At 40.9% G+C, this 17,173-nt stretch overlaps 1 protein-coding gene across 1 annotated transcript in view; it reads left to right on the top strand.

The window, feature by feature from the left end:
• LOC124775214 (neuroligin-2-like) overlaps positions 1-17,173 on the top strand; it is a 155,581-nt gene that overhangs the window by 27,475 nt on the left and 110,933 nt on the right. The window contains exon 4 of the mRNA XM_047250053.1: positions 1,257-1,454. Coding sequence (XP_047106009.1) covers positions 1,257-1,454 — 198 coding nt within the window. The remainder of the gene's footprint in view (positions 1-1,256; positions 1,455-17,173) is intronic.

Below are 17,173 nucleotides of genomic sequence, written 5' to 3'. Positions count from 1 at the left end.
ACACACACACACACACACACACACAGGCGCGCGCGTGCGCCCAAAGCAAAAAATTCACTCATACGAAGAATAACGTACTCACTTACAACAACACACACAAGACACATACGCACACATAACGAATGAACAAATATCAAACCACACATACGCAACACAAACAAAAATATAAAACTCACAGTAACAGTTGGTAACACTACACAGAGTAAAGAAACACAAATTCAATACACAGTCACAAGTACACTTGAAGTGTTTGAAACAAATGTCGTATAAAAAACGCTAAAAATGAGTCATCTGGGGTATGAAGATAGAATAAATACATACCCAGAAGACAAACATGAATTAACAACATTGGAAATCTCATGTTACACCAAACGAAAGTTTTAACTCACGAAAATTGTGCAGCCACAGTTGTTTCCAACCTGTAAAACAAGAGAGTAACAGGAGAAAACGTGACATTTTAATATCCTTTTAACTAATACGTAATGGATTTGTTATATACATAAAAACAGACGTTTATTACAGGCCACTGAAGATGCTTCATATATAAAAATGAAACGCTTTCATTTAGTTGTAGCTGTAGAGACGAGATGTTGTTGTTGTTGTGGTCTTCAGTCATGAGACTGGTTTGATGCAGCTCTCCATGCTACTCTATCCTGTGCAAGCTTTTTCATCTCCCAGTACCTACTGCAACCTACATCCTTCTGAATCTGCTTAGTGTATTCATCTCTTGGTCTCCCCCTACGATTTTTACCCTCCACGCTGCCCTCCAATACTAAATTGGTGATCCCTTGATGCCTCAGAACATGTCCTACCAACCGATCCCTTCTTCTGGTCAAGTTGTGCCACAAACTTCTCTTCTCCCCAATCCTATTCAATACCTCCTCATTAATTATGTGATCTACCTATCTAATCTTCAGCATTCTTCTGTAGCACCACATTTCGAAAGCTTCTATTCTCTTCTTGTCCAAACTATTTATCGTCCATGTTTCACTTCCATACACGGCTACACTCCATACGAATACTTTCAGAAATGACTTCCTGACACTTAAATCAATACTGGATGTTAACAAATTTCTCTTCTTCAGAAACGCTTTCCTTGCCATTGCCAGCCTAAGAGACGAGATACCTGCATGAATAATAATTTATTGGGATACAGAGGAAGAGTCTTATCAGCTTTGGTGAATGTCTCTTTTACAATCGTTGCCTTTGGAGAATGTAGTACGTTATAAGTGTCTTTTCGGTTGGTTGCCCTACAGGCTTCCTGAACGCCAATACGGATGTGTACCTGCGGTCGCCGGCCAACTACGGGCTGATGGACCAGATCGCGGCGCTGCACTGGATCCAGGAGAACATCGCCGTCTTCGGCGGCGACCCCACCAACGTGACGCTGGTGGGGCACGGCACAGGCGCAGCCTGCGTCCACCTGCTCATGACGTCCAGCGCCGTGCCCGACGGTGAGCTGCCGCTGATGATGATACTGAAGATGATAATTGTTATAATAAGTATTGTTGTGACTGACGATTCTCAATTTTTCACAAACACAACTTTTGTTGATGTAAGTTCGCAAGGTTGATGACAGGACAACAAACAAAGGGTAACAGTAATTATGCCAGTAAAAGTCTCCTAATTGAAGCAAACGAAACTTCACTTCTAATTTTCCACAAGGTTCGTGGTAATACACACACACACACACACACACACACACACACACACACACACACACTAGAAACAGTCCAATTCAGAGACGAAGACGTTATCTTCAACGGTCGCAGTACACGAGGTCGCCATCCGGCGTGAACTGAACTTCGGGGCTGGTTCTAGTCCCGAAATAGCTGTCTCCAACCAATAGGGTTTTGGCGTTGTGATACTTCCTGTAGGTCTTGGCTCGGGCTCCCCCTGCGGAAGTAGTGCTCGGAATGCCTGTTTCAATTATCTTGTATGTAAATAGCCGGTGTTTACCATTGTGCTTTTGGCACGCCTTGGGCATAGACAACCTCTTCCTCTTTGGTGTAATATGGGTTGCCGACCCTCAGGGGCTCCCTTAGCTGCGGTATAACAAGCATAATTTTGTGTTTACTGGTCGTTGAGAGCCAACGCGACAAGCCCCAAATAAGTTTCTAAGGTCGACGTCGAGATGTTTTGCCTATCTTCAGGTGGTTAGAGGCGTTGTAGTACAGTATAACAATTGTCAGCAGCATATCATTTGCATCCACACTGTACGCACATAAAACGGTGCAAACAGCTTAAAAATATCTTAAGCAGTACAGGAGCGGATGACATGTTGCTGACAATTGTGACACTGTATTGAAATAATGCAATCCGAAATCAGTCGTGACAATAAAATTAAGCTTGTTCAAAGTATTTGTGGCTTGTAGCGTTAGCTTTCAATGACGCGTTTTGGCGCGCTTCATCAGGTTCATTAGAAATTCTTCAGAGTCCGTATTTTCTCGGACGTGTGTGGATAAGTGGTAAAACAGTAAAGTTACCAACGATGAATACACAAAAATATTTTAGAGACGCAAATACTCACACAAATACTAAAATATTATTTACGAGCAATTCTAACAATTACTACAGAAAGAGAAATTCAATAACGCGAACTGCACTGTCCTGTCACATAAGTGTGACCACTGTCGAAAGCCTAAATATCTACCTTTTGAAGCGCGAACCGCTGCGAGATGTTCAGGAAGAGAGTGAGTGACAACCACCGACAAGAATGTGGAGTCATGCCGAGACCAGTGCTGTGGCCAGATGATCTAGGTTTCTCGTTTTGAGGATCCACAGCGCGAACAACCCGATCGACATGGTCGAATATATTTTCGACTAAGTCTAAGATCGGGGACTCTGGTGGTCAGGGGAGAGCGATAATCTCATCCTGGTGCTGAAACTTCCTGTAGATTAAAACTGAGTGCCGGACCGAGGCTCGAACTCGGGACCTTTGCCTTTCACATGCAAGTGCTCTACCATCTGAGCTACCCAAGCACGACTCACGCCCTGTTGTCACAGCTTTACTTCCGCCTGTACCTCATCTGCTGGTGCTCTTCAAACCACAGATTGTGAAACAGTTTGCGTTAAACACAACTAAATGAGGTGTTAAACATGGACAGTAATACAAGTACGAATTTAAAGAAAGACTTAACTATTGAAACAACAGTCTATATGGAATACAAAGACAATTTCAACAAAACAAAAGAACTTTACGAATACAGGAAAATGGGAATATGTAAGAAGAGACAGTGTGGTAAGCAATGAACAAAAGAGATGATTATATAAAGTTTAGGAGGGGGGAAGTGTTTAGCTGTGTCTGGTCATTTAGGATTAGATCTGGACTCTGAGCAAGATATCTGTTAATTTCGAGGGCTTCTAGGAGGTTTAGTTTAAGGCCTTTGTTTACTAGGTGAAGTACACAGGACACTGGCAGGTATTTGTGACCCTCACTCAGTACATGCTCAGCAAATGCAGAGTCTGAATTCTGCAACCTCCAGCTACGTTCATGTTCAGCCAGCGTAGTTGCGATGTCTCTGCCTGACTGACCGATGTAAAATTTGTCAGAATCAGAACAGGTGATTTTGTAGACCCCACTGTTGGCTAATAACTGGATCTTATCTTTGCTATTTAAAACACACTCGGCTGTCGTTTTCCTGACATAATAGGAAAGCCTACACTGGCAGGATTTTAGTGCTTTGGCAACAATCTGTGAAACCTCACGTATAAATGGTAGTGTACACTACTTCTTGCAGACAGTGGATGGGGAAGAAGGTGAGGCATAGAGGAGGGGTATAACTTTCCGTTTTTGTTTCCTGTGGAAGAGCTTGTAGCCATTGGCTGTGGCAATACATTTTATTGTATCTAACTATGCTTTAAAATCATCTCGGGACATGTAGAACAAAAGCAAACTGGTGCTTTTCATTTATTACATTTTCAGACTTTTACTACACTTGCCTCGTCTTCGGTTTAAATAGATGACAAGTTCCCATTTAAATTTACTTCTGCCCCCTCCTTCAAATGTAAGATGTGCTGAGTTAGTATGTGGCATCTGGTGAAATGTACACAAGAGCCATCACTGATTGGGGATTCCTGTCAGAAGCTATGTGTTACAGACCTTCCCTATTTTCGGGCAGTTCTGGGTCATGCTGTCCAGTCGTAGCTATCGGTCCGAGATGGCTACAGTCGGATAGCTGGACTCACTGATCGCAACTCATGATTCATCACTGCTATCCATTGTTCCTCCCACTTATGCGTATCTCCCTGCCTCAATAGCAAGCCGACACTCTGCAGGGGAACGGCACATTGTGTTCTCCGTAAGCTTCTCCAGAAGTTTGAATTGTTTACTCGTTTCCGCATATTTTCACATGTCCTGGTACCCAGCAGAAAGGTTTATGTTTTTCTTCTAAGCGCAGATGTAGAAGGTTGTCCTGGATTATCTTTTGCTGGAGACATTCGCTGCTATGCCTGTAGCGTACTATGGGACCAGAGCCAGGCAGTATCTTCTTGCTATGAAGACACGTCATCTGTTCCCACAGCTTCAAGATTTACGCTGGCCAACACTAAGGGAAGTGTATTCATTTTTTAGACGAACACTAATGATAGGCAGTATCTTCTTGCTATGAAGACACGTCATCTGTTCCCACAGCTTCAAGATTTACGCTGGCCAACACTAAGGGAAGTGTATTCATTTTTTAGACGACACTAATGATAGGTTGCCGAACAAGTGTGAACACCCAAAGAACCGCCTAAGTATTATGCTCTGGTGGTACCACATATATAGAAGATATTTCAAAGAAAATCGTATTTAAAAACCAAAGAGAGCTACTACTGAACAAACCTTTATTCATCTTGCTTTTAATCATCAGTGTATGCTCTGGTGTAACTGTAATGTCTATCTTAATGAGGAAAATCTTGTAGAAAGGGCAACCACAGCTGTGACTAACCATCTTCGAGATTAAGTAGCAGCTTCAGCTGTATTTAAGATGTTTATTTTCAGATTCAAAGAAGTTTCGAGGCACTAGAAACCACTTCCTCATGTTACACGTAACTTACTCGTAAGAAATACGTAGTTGGGAACACTGAACCCAACTTCTGCCATCAGGCCTAACTAATAAACTGGTAAATGGTGGTACGTCAATCAATCAAAATAAGCCAGACATAGGGATCCAAATCCAAAAACGTCGGTGGATCCACAGCTCAAGTCTATACCTGTTCCCAGAGCACGGGAAGCGACCACGTACTGTGAAACTATAATTTAATACCAAAATGAGATTTTCACTTTGCAGCGGAGTGTGCGCTGATATGAAACTTCCTGGCAGAATATGTGAGCCGCGCGGGATTAGCCGAGCGGTTTAAGGCGCTGCAGTCATGGACTGTGCGGCTGGTCCCGACGGAGATTAGAGTCCACCCTCGGGCATGGGTGTGTGTGTTTGTCCTTAGGATAATTTAGGTTAAGTAGTGTGTAAGCTTAGGGATTGATGACCTTAGCAGTTAAGTCCCATAAGATTTCAAACACATTTGAACATTTTTTTAAAACTGTGTGCCGGACCGAGACTCGAGCTCGGGGCCTTTGCCTTTCCCTTTTCAAAGATCCCGAGTTCGAGTCTCGGTCCGGCACATATTTTTAATTTGCCGAGAAGTTTCAGTAATTTAATAGTTAGGTCTAGAGTGCATTCCCCTTGGAATAATCTCACAACTAAAATAATTCTTGTACCCTTTGCGACCTAAGGGCAGACCTTCATGTGGATCCCGTAGAATCTTGTTTCACACAACTGGCTCGTCCACCAGTCTTTCCACTGGTGGACGAGCACCAGTATGGTATTGAGGCAATTGTGACTTCAGTAGCCTTGTCTCACGAAATGTGTTGCCACCTAGTGTTATACGTTGGCTCACAAACCTCAGTACGGATGTGGCCAGTCTATTGGTTCACCAATTCGAACATTTTTAAATACGAGGATCCAAACACCATGCACCAAAAGTCGAACCAATATAGCACAAAGTCTCTATAAAATGCGCATACTGGTTAGGCGTGCTCCCCATTCACCATGACTTATATGTGTTAAAATATTCAGAGCGCTCAGGCATCGTGATTTCTTGTCCCTAAGATGCGAAAGCCGCTTTCAGTCAGGCTGCGATAGATGTACCATTTAATTTTCATATTTTACTCTTTATACTGTACCGATTTAGTACTGGGTGTTTTAATTACACTCCCATAAAATTACTCTCTGACAGACAAGTCTCCGACTGACATCTAATTTATTTCTTACAATCCACAAGTCAAGTTTATTGCTTTCGTAATTATACAATTCCAACACATGCTGTCCATCTGAATCGTAACCGATGCACTACAAAGCTAGTTCTCTGCGCTTGTATCACATGCACACTTTTCTTTTCATGGCAATAATCTGCTCCTCTTCATACTTTGGTCACGCTTTCTCAAAAAATGATAAAATCTGTTTACAGAAAAAGTCAAGCACTGTCCACATACATGAACATACTCTGAAGAAAAGAATTTCACTTATAGTGCTATATTTTCCATCCAAGATCTAAAATGTAGAACTATAAGTGAAATTCTTTTACAAATAAAAGAAGCAAGTCATTTTAACATTAGTTTTACCTTACAAATACATTAAATAAAATTGTTTCTATTCACATGTTGTAGCTAATTATACAGGGCGGTCCATTGATCGTGACCGGGCCAAATATCTCACGAAATACGCGTCAAACTAAAAAACTACAAAGCACGAAACTTGTCTAGCTTGAAGGGGAAAACCAGATGGCGCTATGGTTGGCCCGCTAGATGGTGCTGCCATAGGTCAAACGGATAACAACTGTATTTTTTTTAAATAGGAACTCACATTTATTATTACATATTCGTGTAGTACGTAAAGACATATAAATGTTTTAGTTGGACCACTTTTTTCGCTTTATGAAAGATGGCGCTGTAGTAGTCACAAACATATGGCTCACAATTTTTGACTAACAGTTGGTAATAGGTAGGTTTTTTAAATTAAAATACAGAACGTAGGTACGTTCGAACATTTTATTTCGGTTGTTCCAATGTGATACATGTACCTTTGTGAATTTATCATTTCTGAGAACGCATGCTGTTACGGCGTGATTACCTGTAAATACCTTCCGTAGCGTTCGCCCATGCATTGACAATGCACTGACGCATGTTGTCAGGCGTTGTCGGTGGATCACGATAGAAAATATCCTCCAACGTTTCCCACACAAAGAAATCCGGGGCCGTCGGATCCGGTGAACGTGCGGGCCATGGTATGGTGCTTCGACGACAAATCCAACTCTCATGAAATATCCTATTCAACACCACTTCAACCGCACGCGAGCTATGTGCCGGACATCCATCATGTTGGAAGTACATCGCCATTCTGTCATGCAGTGAAACATCTTGTAGCGACAGCAGCTAAAACACCTACTTGGGCATCATCATTTGTTGCAGGTAGTGGTTGACGTTTGAAATGTGGCTGAACACTTCCTGCTTCCTTAAATAACGTAACTACCCGGCGAACGGTCCGGACACTTGAATGATGTCGTCCACGATACCGAGCAGCATACATAACACACTCCCGTTGGGCATTTTGATCACAATAGCCATACATCAACACGATATCGACCTTTTCCGCAATTTGTAAACGGTCCATTTTAACACGGGTAATGTATCACGAAGCAAATGCTGTCCGCACTGGCGGAATGTTACGTGATACCACGTAGTTACACGTTTGTGACTATTACAGCGCCATCTATCACGAAGCGAAAAAAGTGGTCCAACTAAAACATTGATATTTCTTTACGTATTACACGAATATGTAATAAAAAGTGGGGGCTCCTATTTAAGAAAACGCACTTGATATCCGTTTGACCTATGGCAGCGCCATCTAGCGGGCCAACCATAGCGTCACCTGGTTTCCCCATTCAAGTTAGACGAGTTTCGTTCTTTGTAGTTTTTTCGTTTGATGCTTATTTCTTGAGATATTTGGCCGGTCACTATCAATGGACCACGCTGTAAAACTAATTTTAGGCTCAGTTCTATAGTTTTATGTCTCAAATTTCCTTATGCTATTGTAATAAAATTGGAACTATTGAACGAAGTAAAACAATTTAAAGATCAGGATACAAATCAATACGCAAAAGAAAATATCTGCAGAATTTCCTACAAATAATTAAAATTCACTTGTTGATCGGTGTAAAGAAACGAATTTCGTAACAGGCAGGAAGGAAATGAAGGTAACAATACGAATATCAGAACTCAGAAATTTTTGAAAATAATTTTCTTGTAAAACTGACTAACGAAGATACGAGTATTTTTCCAACAAGTCATGGTGCAGCAGGACGTGTCTAAAGTTCTGTCTTGGAGAGATGTTTATTTAACGATTATTTCCATCTAAGTAAGAACTCGTGCAAAGTTTTATCACCAAGAAGACGTAAAAAGCATTTTATTTTATTTTGACAAATTTAGTTTCGAAATCATAGAAAGTATGTATGTTGAGATACTGCGTGAGCAGGATCCATAGTAGGAATAATAAAAAATTCCAAGTACAGTAACGATCAGTAAGTATTCGTTCTAGGCCTCTAAGTATTTTAGGCTACACATGGTTATGGCTGAATCCGGTTTCCCCTGCGGCACACAATGAGCGAAGTACTGCACAATTTTCGTTGAAAAGTAAAAATAAAACAACGTATTCAATTTTTTATAAGGTAGATAACGATTCTCTTTTAGATACATCAGATTCGTGTTCCAAAACACAAACGAAAAGTAGTGGGAACCTTTGCGTGATGCCCGATACGCGTGCCAGTGAGGTCATATTTCGCTGCCGGCTTATCTGCATCATTTTCTCCCTGAAGCCATTGTTCCCTGAGGTTTTCCCATCACTGATGGTGTTCCATTGGGCTCACTGCCACATGGCACGGCATATCTCGGTCGGAAGCAAGTGTTTTCAGTCCTCCATCCACTATCGTCCGCTGAAGTGAAATTTGATGCCTAATGTAGTCTAACAATCACGTTCACCAGTTTACATACAAATGAGCCAGATAGTATTATATTTTCTTACGATGTGGAACACCAAAAGAAACATATGAACCGCGCTATTCTCTTTATAACAAACAGTATCAATTTTCTTGTGTTATAGAATACAAAATGGAATCATTTTCGTGCCGTTGTTGTATTAATATAAGACCTATAAATATCGATAGCAATACGTGCGTATTGCGGTATGTGAAATACTGTGTAACTTTTAATTACGTTCATTTGCTTACTTACTGTAAGGGTTTTGATTTTCGGCAACTGAAGTACTGAAGATGAAAAAAGTGACTGAAAGTGGTAAGAACTTAATTTCGAAAGTATCTTCGTGGCGGAAAGGAGAAAATCCTTAGAGTACACAAGAATTATTAAGGTGGAATTATGAGGAGGAAGTTTTTAAATGTTTAAATTTATACTGCAAGAGGTGCTAATTTTAATCATTTGATTTCCGTAACAGGCATCATGTGGCTGATTCTTTTAAAATCCAGGTACCATTAATTGTTGTTGTTGTTGTTGTCTTCAGTCCCGAGACTGTTTTGATGCAGCTCTCCATGCTACACTATCCTGTGCAAGCCTCTTCATCCCCCAGTACTTACTGCAACCTACATCCTTCTGAATCTCCTTAGTGTATTCATCTCTTGGTCTCCCTCTACGGTTTTTACCATCCACACTGCCCTCCAATGCTAAATTTGTGATCCCTTGATGCCTCAGAACATGTCCTACCAACCGGTCCCTTCTTCTTGTCGAGTTGTGCCACGAACTCCTCTTCTCCCCAATTCTATTCAATACCTCCTCATTAGTTATGTGATCTACCGATCTAATCTTCAGCATTCTTCTGTAGCACCATATTTCGAGAGCTTCTATTCTCTTGTTGTCCAAACTATTCATCGTCCACGTTCACTTCCATTCATGGCTACGCTCCATACAAATACTTTCAGAAACGACTTCCTGACATTTCAATCTATACTCGATGTTAACAACTTTTGCTTCTTCAGAATCGATTTCCTTGCCATTGCCAGTCTACATTTTATATCCTCTCTACGTCGACCATCATCAGTTATTTTACTCTCCAAATAGCAAAACTCCTGTACTACTTTAAGTGTCTCATTTCCTAATCTAATTCCCTCAGCAACATCCGACTTAATTCGACTACATTCCATTATCCTCGTTTTGCTTTTATTGATGTTCTTCTTATATCCTCCTTTCAAGAAACTGTCCATTCCGTTCAACTGCTCTTGCAAGTCCTTTGCTGTCTCTGACAGAATTACAATGTCATCGGTGAACCTCAACGTTTTTATTTCTTCTCCATGGACTTTAATACCTACTCCGAATTTTTCTTTTGTTTCCCTTACTGCTTGCTCAATATACAGATTGAATAACATCGGGGAGAGACTACAACCCTGTCTCACTCTTTTCGCAACCACTGCCTCCCTTTCATGTCCCTCGACTCTTATAACTGCCATCTGGTTTCTGTACTAATTGTAAATAGCCATTCGCTCTCTGTATTTTACCCCTGCCACCTTTAGAATTTGAAAGAGAGTATTCCAGTCAACATTGTCAAAACCTGTCTCTAAGTCTACAAATGCTACAAACGTGGGTTTGCCTTTCCTTAATCTATTTTCTAAGATAAGTCGTAGGGTCAGTATTGCCTCACGTATTCCAATATTTCTGCGGAATCCAAACTGATCTTCACCGAGGTCGGCTTCGACCAGTTTTTCAATTCGTCTGTAAAGAATTCGTGTTAGTATTTTGCAGCTGTGACTTATTAAACAGATAGTTCGGTAATTTTCACCATTAATTGTGACTGAGTAAAACTGTGAGCCGTAATGGAGTTCGATGGCACACACTTACCTTAGCAGACAATGGTTATCAGGGATCTAGAACTTACTCTCTTGGGAGTGAAATGGCACTGTGGTTGTGCCTTTAGGTTAGCATTCGGACGTACCATAGTTCAGTTCTCCTGTGACTGTTCCAAATTAGTGGAAAGTAAATAAATCTCTGAACAGATTAAAATACCGAATTTTGTCTGTGCGCTGTTTCTAAATGTGTAAACCCGAAACGAGATGAAGTGAAATTTCATTATTCTACATTCAGAATAACTCGTTGCTCTACGGTTACGTTAGAATTTGGTAAAGCAAATCTCAAACGAAATTTAAAAAATCTGATGAATACTTTTGAGAATAATGGTGAGACAGCTTGGAATATCGTTGGATGGGCTCTACAAAAGCATGAAAGATCACTCAGACCTGTGATGATGCTTTGAGAATGTCCTAGAACGTAAGTAATTGGTTCCCAGTAGTCGTGTAGCTGTCACGTGTGAAGTTCTAATAGTGTTTATGTCATGAACCAATGAGAAATTAGTTGCTTTATACATACTAGTCGGAGTTCGGAAACAATTGATGGACGGCACAGATGACAGCATTTAAACACGTAAAACATAATGCGTAGAACTGCATAATGTGGTCACTGCATACATATACACTGAAATACATCCTCTAAAAGACACACAATGTTACATGCAATATCTACCAAAATAAAAGGGACAAAACACATTTGGCAAATTGTAATGGCAGAGAGATAACACTACAGCAAAACTGACAGCAGGAAATTTTGAATACCTTTTCTATTGTATTACGTTTATTCAGAGTAAAAAAACACTGAACACAACTTCTCACAAGCAGTAGTTAAATTACATTCATGTTGAACTCGAGTCTTTACTGAGAGCGTTTTTAGAATTAATTGTGCTTGGGATGCGATGCATTGCGATGTTGGTAGAAGCTCAGCGGTAGCGGTGTCCAAATTTTCGTAGATACGTCAGAGATAAATTCCACGTGTTACAACTTACCGTCTAGTGCATGATCCACTGGCTTGTTTTTCTGTGAGTAAAGCCTGGTTGCTGGCCGTAAGCTGCTAATACTATATGAATCAAAGTTCGCATGTGTTGAACGACAACATTACTGACACACGCGATGCAGATGTTAACATCAGGTGTACAGTTATGAACAACTACAAAATTCCCTTCAGCTCGCCGATCGTGAAGTTATAGTTTGTCCGTTTTGTCACACGAGTCATATTCGTGAATTCAATGTCTTGAATATATTTCAAATGTAATAAAATCTTCAGTTAGTTTTATAACGACTGTTGTTGTTTTAACGCGCGTGAAACGTCATTATGTTTCAAACGAAAAATCTTAGAACACATCTGATTTTGCAGCTCACTCCACCACAAATTTAGTATAACAGACAAAAATGATTGTCAACTCACGTGCGCTTCGCCATTTCAATTTGTAATACTCCAGGAAGCTGGCACCACTCGAGAAAGTCAGACACTTTCTTGTCAGAATATTCACGTCAATATTAACTCCATGATCCAATCGGAACGTAAGACTTCGAAAATATTGCGCCTTAGTTTTTATCCAACACGATACCGACCCATTGTTATATCTGATTATATCCACAGCATACACAAAGTCGCTACTGAGCTCTGACTCTATGTGTTTCTTTCTCTCATAGTTCGAATAACAGTTATCCTTTACACATTTACATCTATAGGAGTTAATACAAAGATTATTGTGAAATTAAAATTGCTACATGGTCAGAACTTGAAAATAATCACGACAATAAAAGATTCGTACAAATAATTAATAAAATAAAAACATAATTATCACTTTACTCTGTAGAATAAGATGTCTGAACAATCAAAGCTATGTATAAAGTGAAAAAAAAGAAAAGAAAGATTACCACTCACAATAGCAATGTCGTAGCACTCAACGAGTCTCTCTAAACTGATTAAAAATTATTGGAACATCATCTTTGAAAAGGGCACATGCTATTTCCTTCCGCATCTTCCCCAAATAAATGTTTTGGTCCACTTCTAATCACTTATTCGTCGATAGGATGTTAAACCTTTGTCCTGCTTTCCTTTCTTTGATGTCACGATTCCGCAGACTTTTTACGAGTAACAGAAAACGTCGAAACAACATACATTCTGCTCTCATATGAAAGATTCAGCCTACTTACCATTTTTATTAACGCGTCAGTCTCATAATATTTGATGTTTTTACCAACCTCTTCTTCCTTGGGTTAATGTTGAAAGCGATTACCGTTCGTGTAATTTTTGTGGCTCCATGTCTTCGCTCAACGTTGCTCGTTGTGCGACCATTTCCACAAATTAGTGCTTGGTTGCCCAGTCCGGCGGTTTCCCCCACACTATCAAAAATCATCGTTGCTCTTCTATGCTGACGTCTAAACTTTCTCTTACGAATGTGCTGCTGTTGTGTCGTTAGTAACAATATCTTAACGTAAACGTTTTTTTTTAACCTTAAATTAATCGACCAGGTACTCGCAGAATATGCTTAAGTTTGGGATATGGAAAAGGAAATTCAACAACAATGCACATTAAAATATCAGTGGTAACACTACAAAATTTACTAATGATGGTTAAAATCAAAGCTTTCAAGTAAAATCGATGAAAATGCAGGAAACCATGGTTTGTATGCCACAGAAAGCTTAGAATAACATCTTTCTTTTAGATAAGTGCATCACTGCACCAAAACAGTCACCAGACATCCATTTTGTATTCCTGCTGGTTGGAATTATTAAAGAGTCGTCAGGATATAAAGCATGCTATCAGAAGGGTATAGCCAAGACTGGCTCGAATGACATGTTGCTCGTCCTTGCTTTGAGCTGTTATCGTACGATGAAATAATTCAGAATGGTTCAAATGGCTCTGAGCACTATGCGACTTAACGTCTGAGGTCATCAGTCGCCTAGAACTTAGAACTAATTAAACCTAACTAACCTAAGGACATCACACACATCCATGCCCGCGGCAGGATTCGAACCAGCGACCGTAGCGGTCGCTCGGCTCCAGACTGTAGCGCCTAAACCACACGGCCACTCCGGTCGGCGATGACATAATTGCCAGTGGAATTGACGAACAGCGAGGACGAGGAAGAGCCCAGAGAAAAAGGAAAAGGGAGAACGTTCTAATGTGTTACCAGAGTGGCAGGCCCAAACTCTTCTTTCCCTAAGTGATCAGCTAGCCACGGATTCCCGAGTTCCTTTCTTTATCCTGTGGTATATTTAGATTTTACTATCTTCATAAGTATATCGAAATGGATAACTAAAAGTTCACGAAAACTGGAGAGGATTATTGTGTTTTGAAGTGATATTATTTTAGGCACATTATTTCACGAGATTCGTTTCACACATTTTTATAGTAAGAGCACATGTTGAAAGCCCTAAATCCACAAGAACATACCTGGAACACACACACGCACACACACACACACACACACACACACACACACACACACAAACACACACACACACACACACACGGGTAAAAAAAGCCCTGTTTAAAAAAGACAACCCGCTGAAGATACTTCTTACTGCCTTGAGGCGGTTATGAAGAGCCGGGCGAAATAAGCCATGTTTAAAAAGGACAATCTGCTGAAGATACTTCTTACTGCCTTGAGGCGGCTATGAAGGGGTTAGGGCAAGCATAAGATCGAGTTGCTGCCCAAATGTTATAGTTAGGATGTTTGCGAGTCACAAATCTGAAGCAAAAACAATTCTTGGTTACATTACCTGAGAAAAAAAAGTGAAGCAGAAGACGCGGTCGGATGATAACGTAACTTTCTGCATGTACACACCATCGGCGGGTTTGTAAACGATTAAAGTTGGTATTCTCTGTGACAGGTAGGAAACCCAACATGCCTGGTAGGGTATGTTATAGGCATGAACTGCGTCAGATGTTGATTTATTATAGTGACTGCCACAGAGATACCACGTATTCTAGTGAGACAACGTTGTCAGCATCTGACAGAAATGGGAAGGTGACCCATTGTATTTCTCCATTTCTCGGGCTGTTGGCATCGTGCAATATCCAAATTTGTGGGACTTTTCGATGTTCATCGTCAAGGTCCCAGTCGTGCACCAATCACATCGTAACCCGTTCACATCAGAGAGCAGGTAATGAACTCCCTGCTACATCGTATGCCATCCCGCACCATTGGTGAGCACTGGCAGAAGCTGCACTAGTGAATTACCGCACCATGCGTAGGCGTTTTGAGTGGTGTCGTGATTAGGAAGCGTGGGCAGCTGATGAATGGAGTCTCACTGTATTCAGTGGTGACAGCGGTTCTGTACGACCTCGGATGACTTTCGTCAGCAAGTATGGTGACTTGGAGAGAGATTTCGTTCTTCCAGTGTTTTGGAGAGGCACAGAGGTGTAACACCACGTGTCATGGTGTGGGGTGCCATCGGGTATTATGACAGCTGAAGGTCTGAAAAGACTCAGGGAGATCTGACGGCATAACGCTACCTCATGAGCATGCTGCTTCCACATGTGTATCACTCGTGTGACAGTATCGTGGTACCGATTTTCAACAGGATGATGGTCATCCTCTCACGGCACGCGTTTCATTGAACTGTACGCTCCATGCTGAAGTACTCCCAGGTCAGCAAGATCCCCACATCTCTCCCCGATACAACTTGTGTGGGACCAGCTCGGACGTCCAATCTGTCACAGTGCCACTATCCTGGATATGAAGGACCAGTTACAACAGCAGTGGGCAAGTTTGTCATGGCCGTATGTCACCATACCGGACCGAATCAGTGCATACATCCTGGCCAGCTATAAGTGAGCATATACTGGCATACTCTTTGTAAATCTGTCTCTATTTTGCAAGTATTGAAATAACATCAGCTAGCCTCTCAATTTGTGAAGTTATAATCCGTTTCCTCCTGTCCTTCTGGGTGCTTCACTTTATTATCAGGCAGGGTATTTTTCCAAACCTTAGGTCTGCTTCAATGATAATTTTGAACTTAAAAGTACCAGTACTCTGTGCAGGTTTACCGCTGTGAGAAAGAAGACAGTAGCTGGCCACTATTGATAAATTTGTTTACATACAAATATAGTGAAGTTACGGTTTCGAACTTACACGTTTATCTTCAGGCGGCTGTTCACATTTAGATTCACAATGGTTGATTGGTACATTAGTTTTCGGTTATTTATACCCCGTTGTGGCGAAAGCTTCTTGGGGTGGTGGTGCCATACAGCAGAAAACTATATTACCCTTAGTAACGTTTGGAAACCATGTAAACAAATCTTAAAGTGGTCCAAGCAGGCTGCATTCTCCATCTGCGTGGTCATGTTCACCGTAGCTGGTTTACAATTCTTGAGGGTATTTTAGTTCTGTAGTTGCCACTGCAAGAAAGTGCGAGATTTGTCACGAGACGGGTTTCGCTTTGTCAAGGTAAGGCGTCATCAGTGGTGGTGATTTAGGCTTGGTGTCTTGCCTACATCGGGAAATACCGTCTGCCAGCACATATTTGGATGTTTTCTTGGTTTGACACTGATACTTGTAGTCTAATTTTTAGTTGCTCTGCAGAACTATGAATTTCTCACGAATTACACAGCACAAGTTGTTGCACACCACTTTTTATGTTTATTTTTTTACCCTAACTTGTATTGTGGTTTGTGTTTCAGTATACGTGGCATACATACTTATAAAAATAAACAGAAAGCAGTGTTGTGCGAAAAAGTGTGCTATGTGAAACGTGAGAAATGTATAGATCTGTACAGCAACTATAAATTACACTACAATTATCAGTGTCTAAGGAAGAAAACCTCCAAAGATGTTGTAGCACACTACATTTCCATATGTAGGCGAGAAACCAAGCGTAAATCACCATCACAGTTGACGCTTTACCTCAACAAAGAGAATCGCGTCCATTGAAACAACACGCATTTTCTTGTGGTTGCAACGACAGAACGAGAATTCTCTTAGGGCTGTATTCCGTTTGTTACACGTGCAACGGGACAATTTCAAGCGGGGATCTTTTTCAAGCACATATCTTAAGCTTCCAGCTACACGTCACTTTCGTGGTTACATTTGCACAAGTATATATCGTATTTCTGTGGGTATGTTCACGAGATATTGAAGAGCCTAGCGTCACATCAATGCACATATTGTAATATCAGCGACAGTGAAATACTTCGGCATTGTTATATGACATCGCCATCTTTGTGTACATTATACCATGTGAAAAAAACAATTTCAACAGTGGATCTTTTTCAAAACATGTCTCAAGCTTCCCGGTACACTCACATTCGCTGGTACATTTGGCCAAGTATAAA

Source organism: Schistocerca piceifrons, chromosome 2, assembly GCF_021461385.2.
Source record: "Schistocerca piceifrons isolate TAMUIC-IGC-003096 chromosome 2, iqSchPice1.1, whole genome shotgun sequence".
Taxonomy (NCBI): Eukaryota; Metazoa; Arthropoda; class Insecta; order Orthoptera; family Acrididae; genus Schistocerca; species Schistocerca piceifrons.
This window is presented reverse-complemented; position numbering and strand designations above follow the sequence as displayed.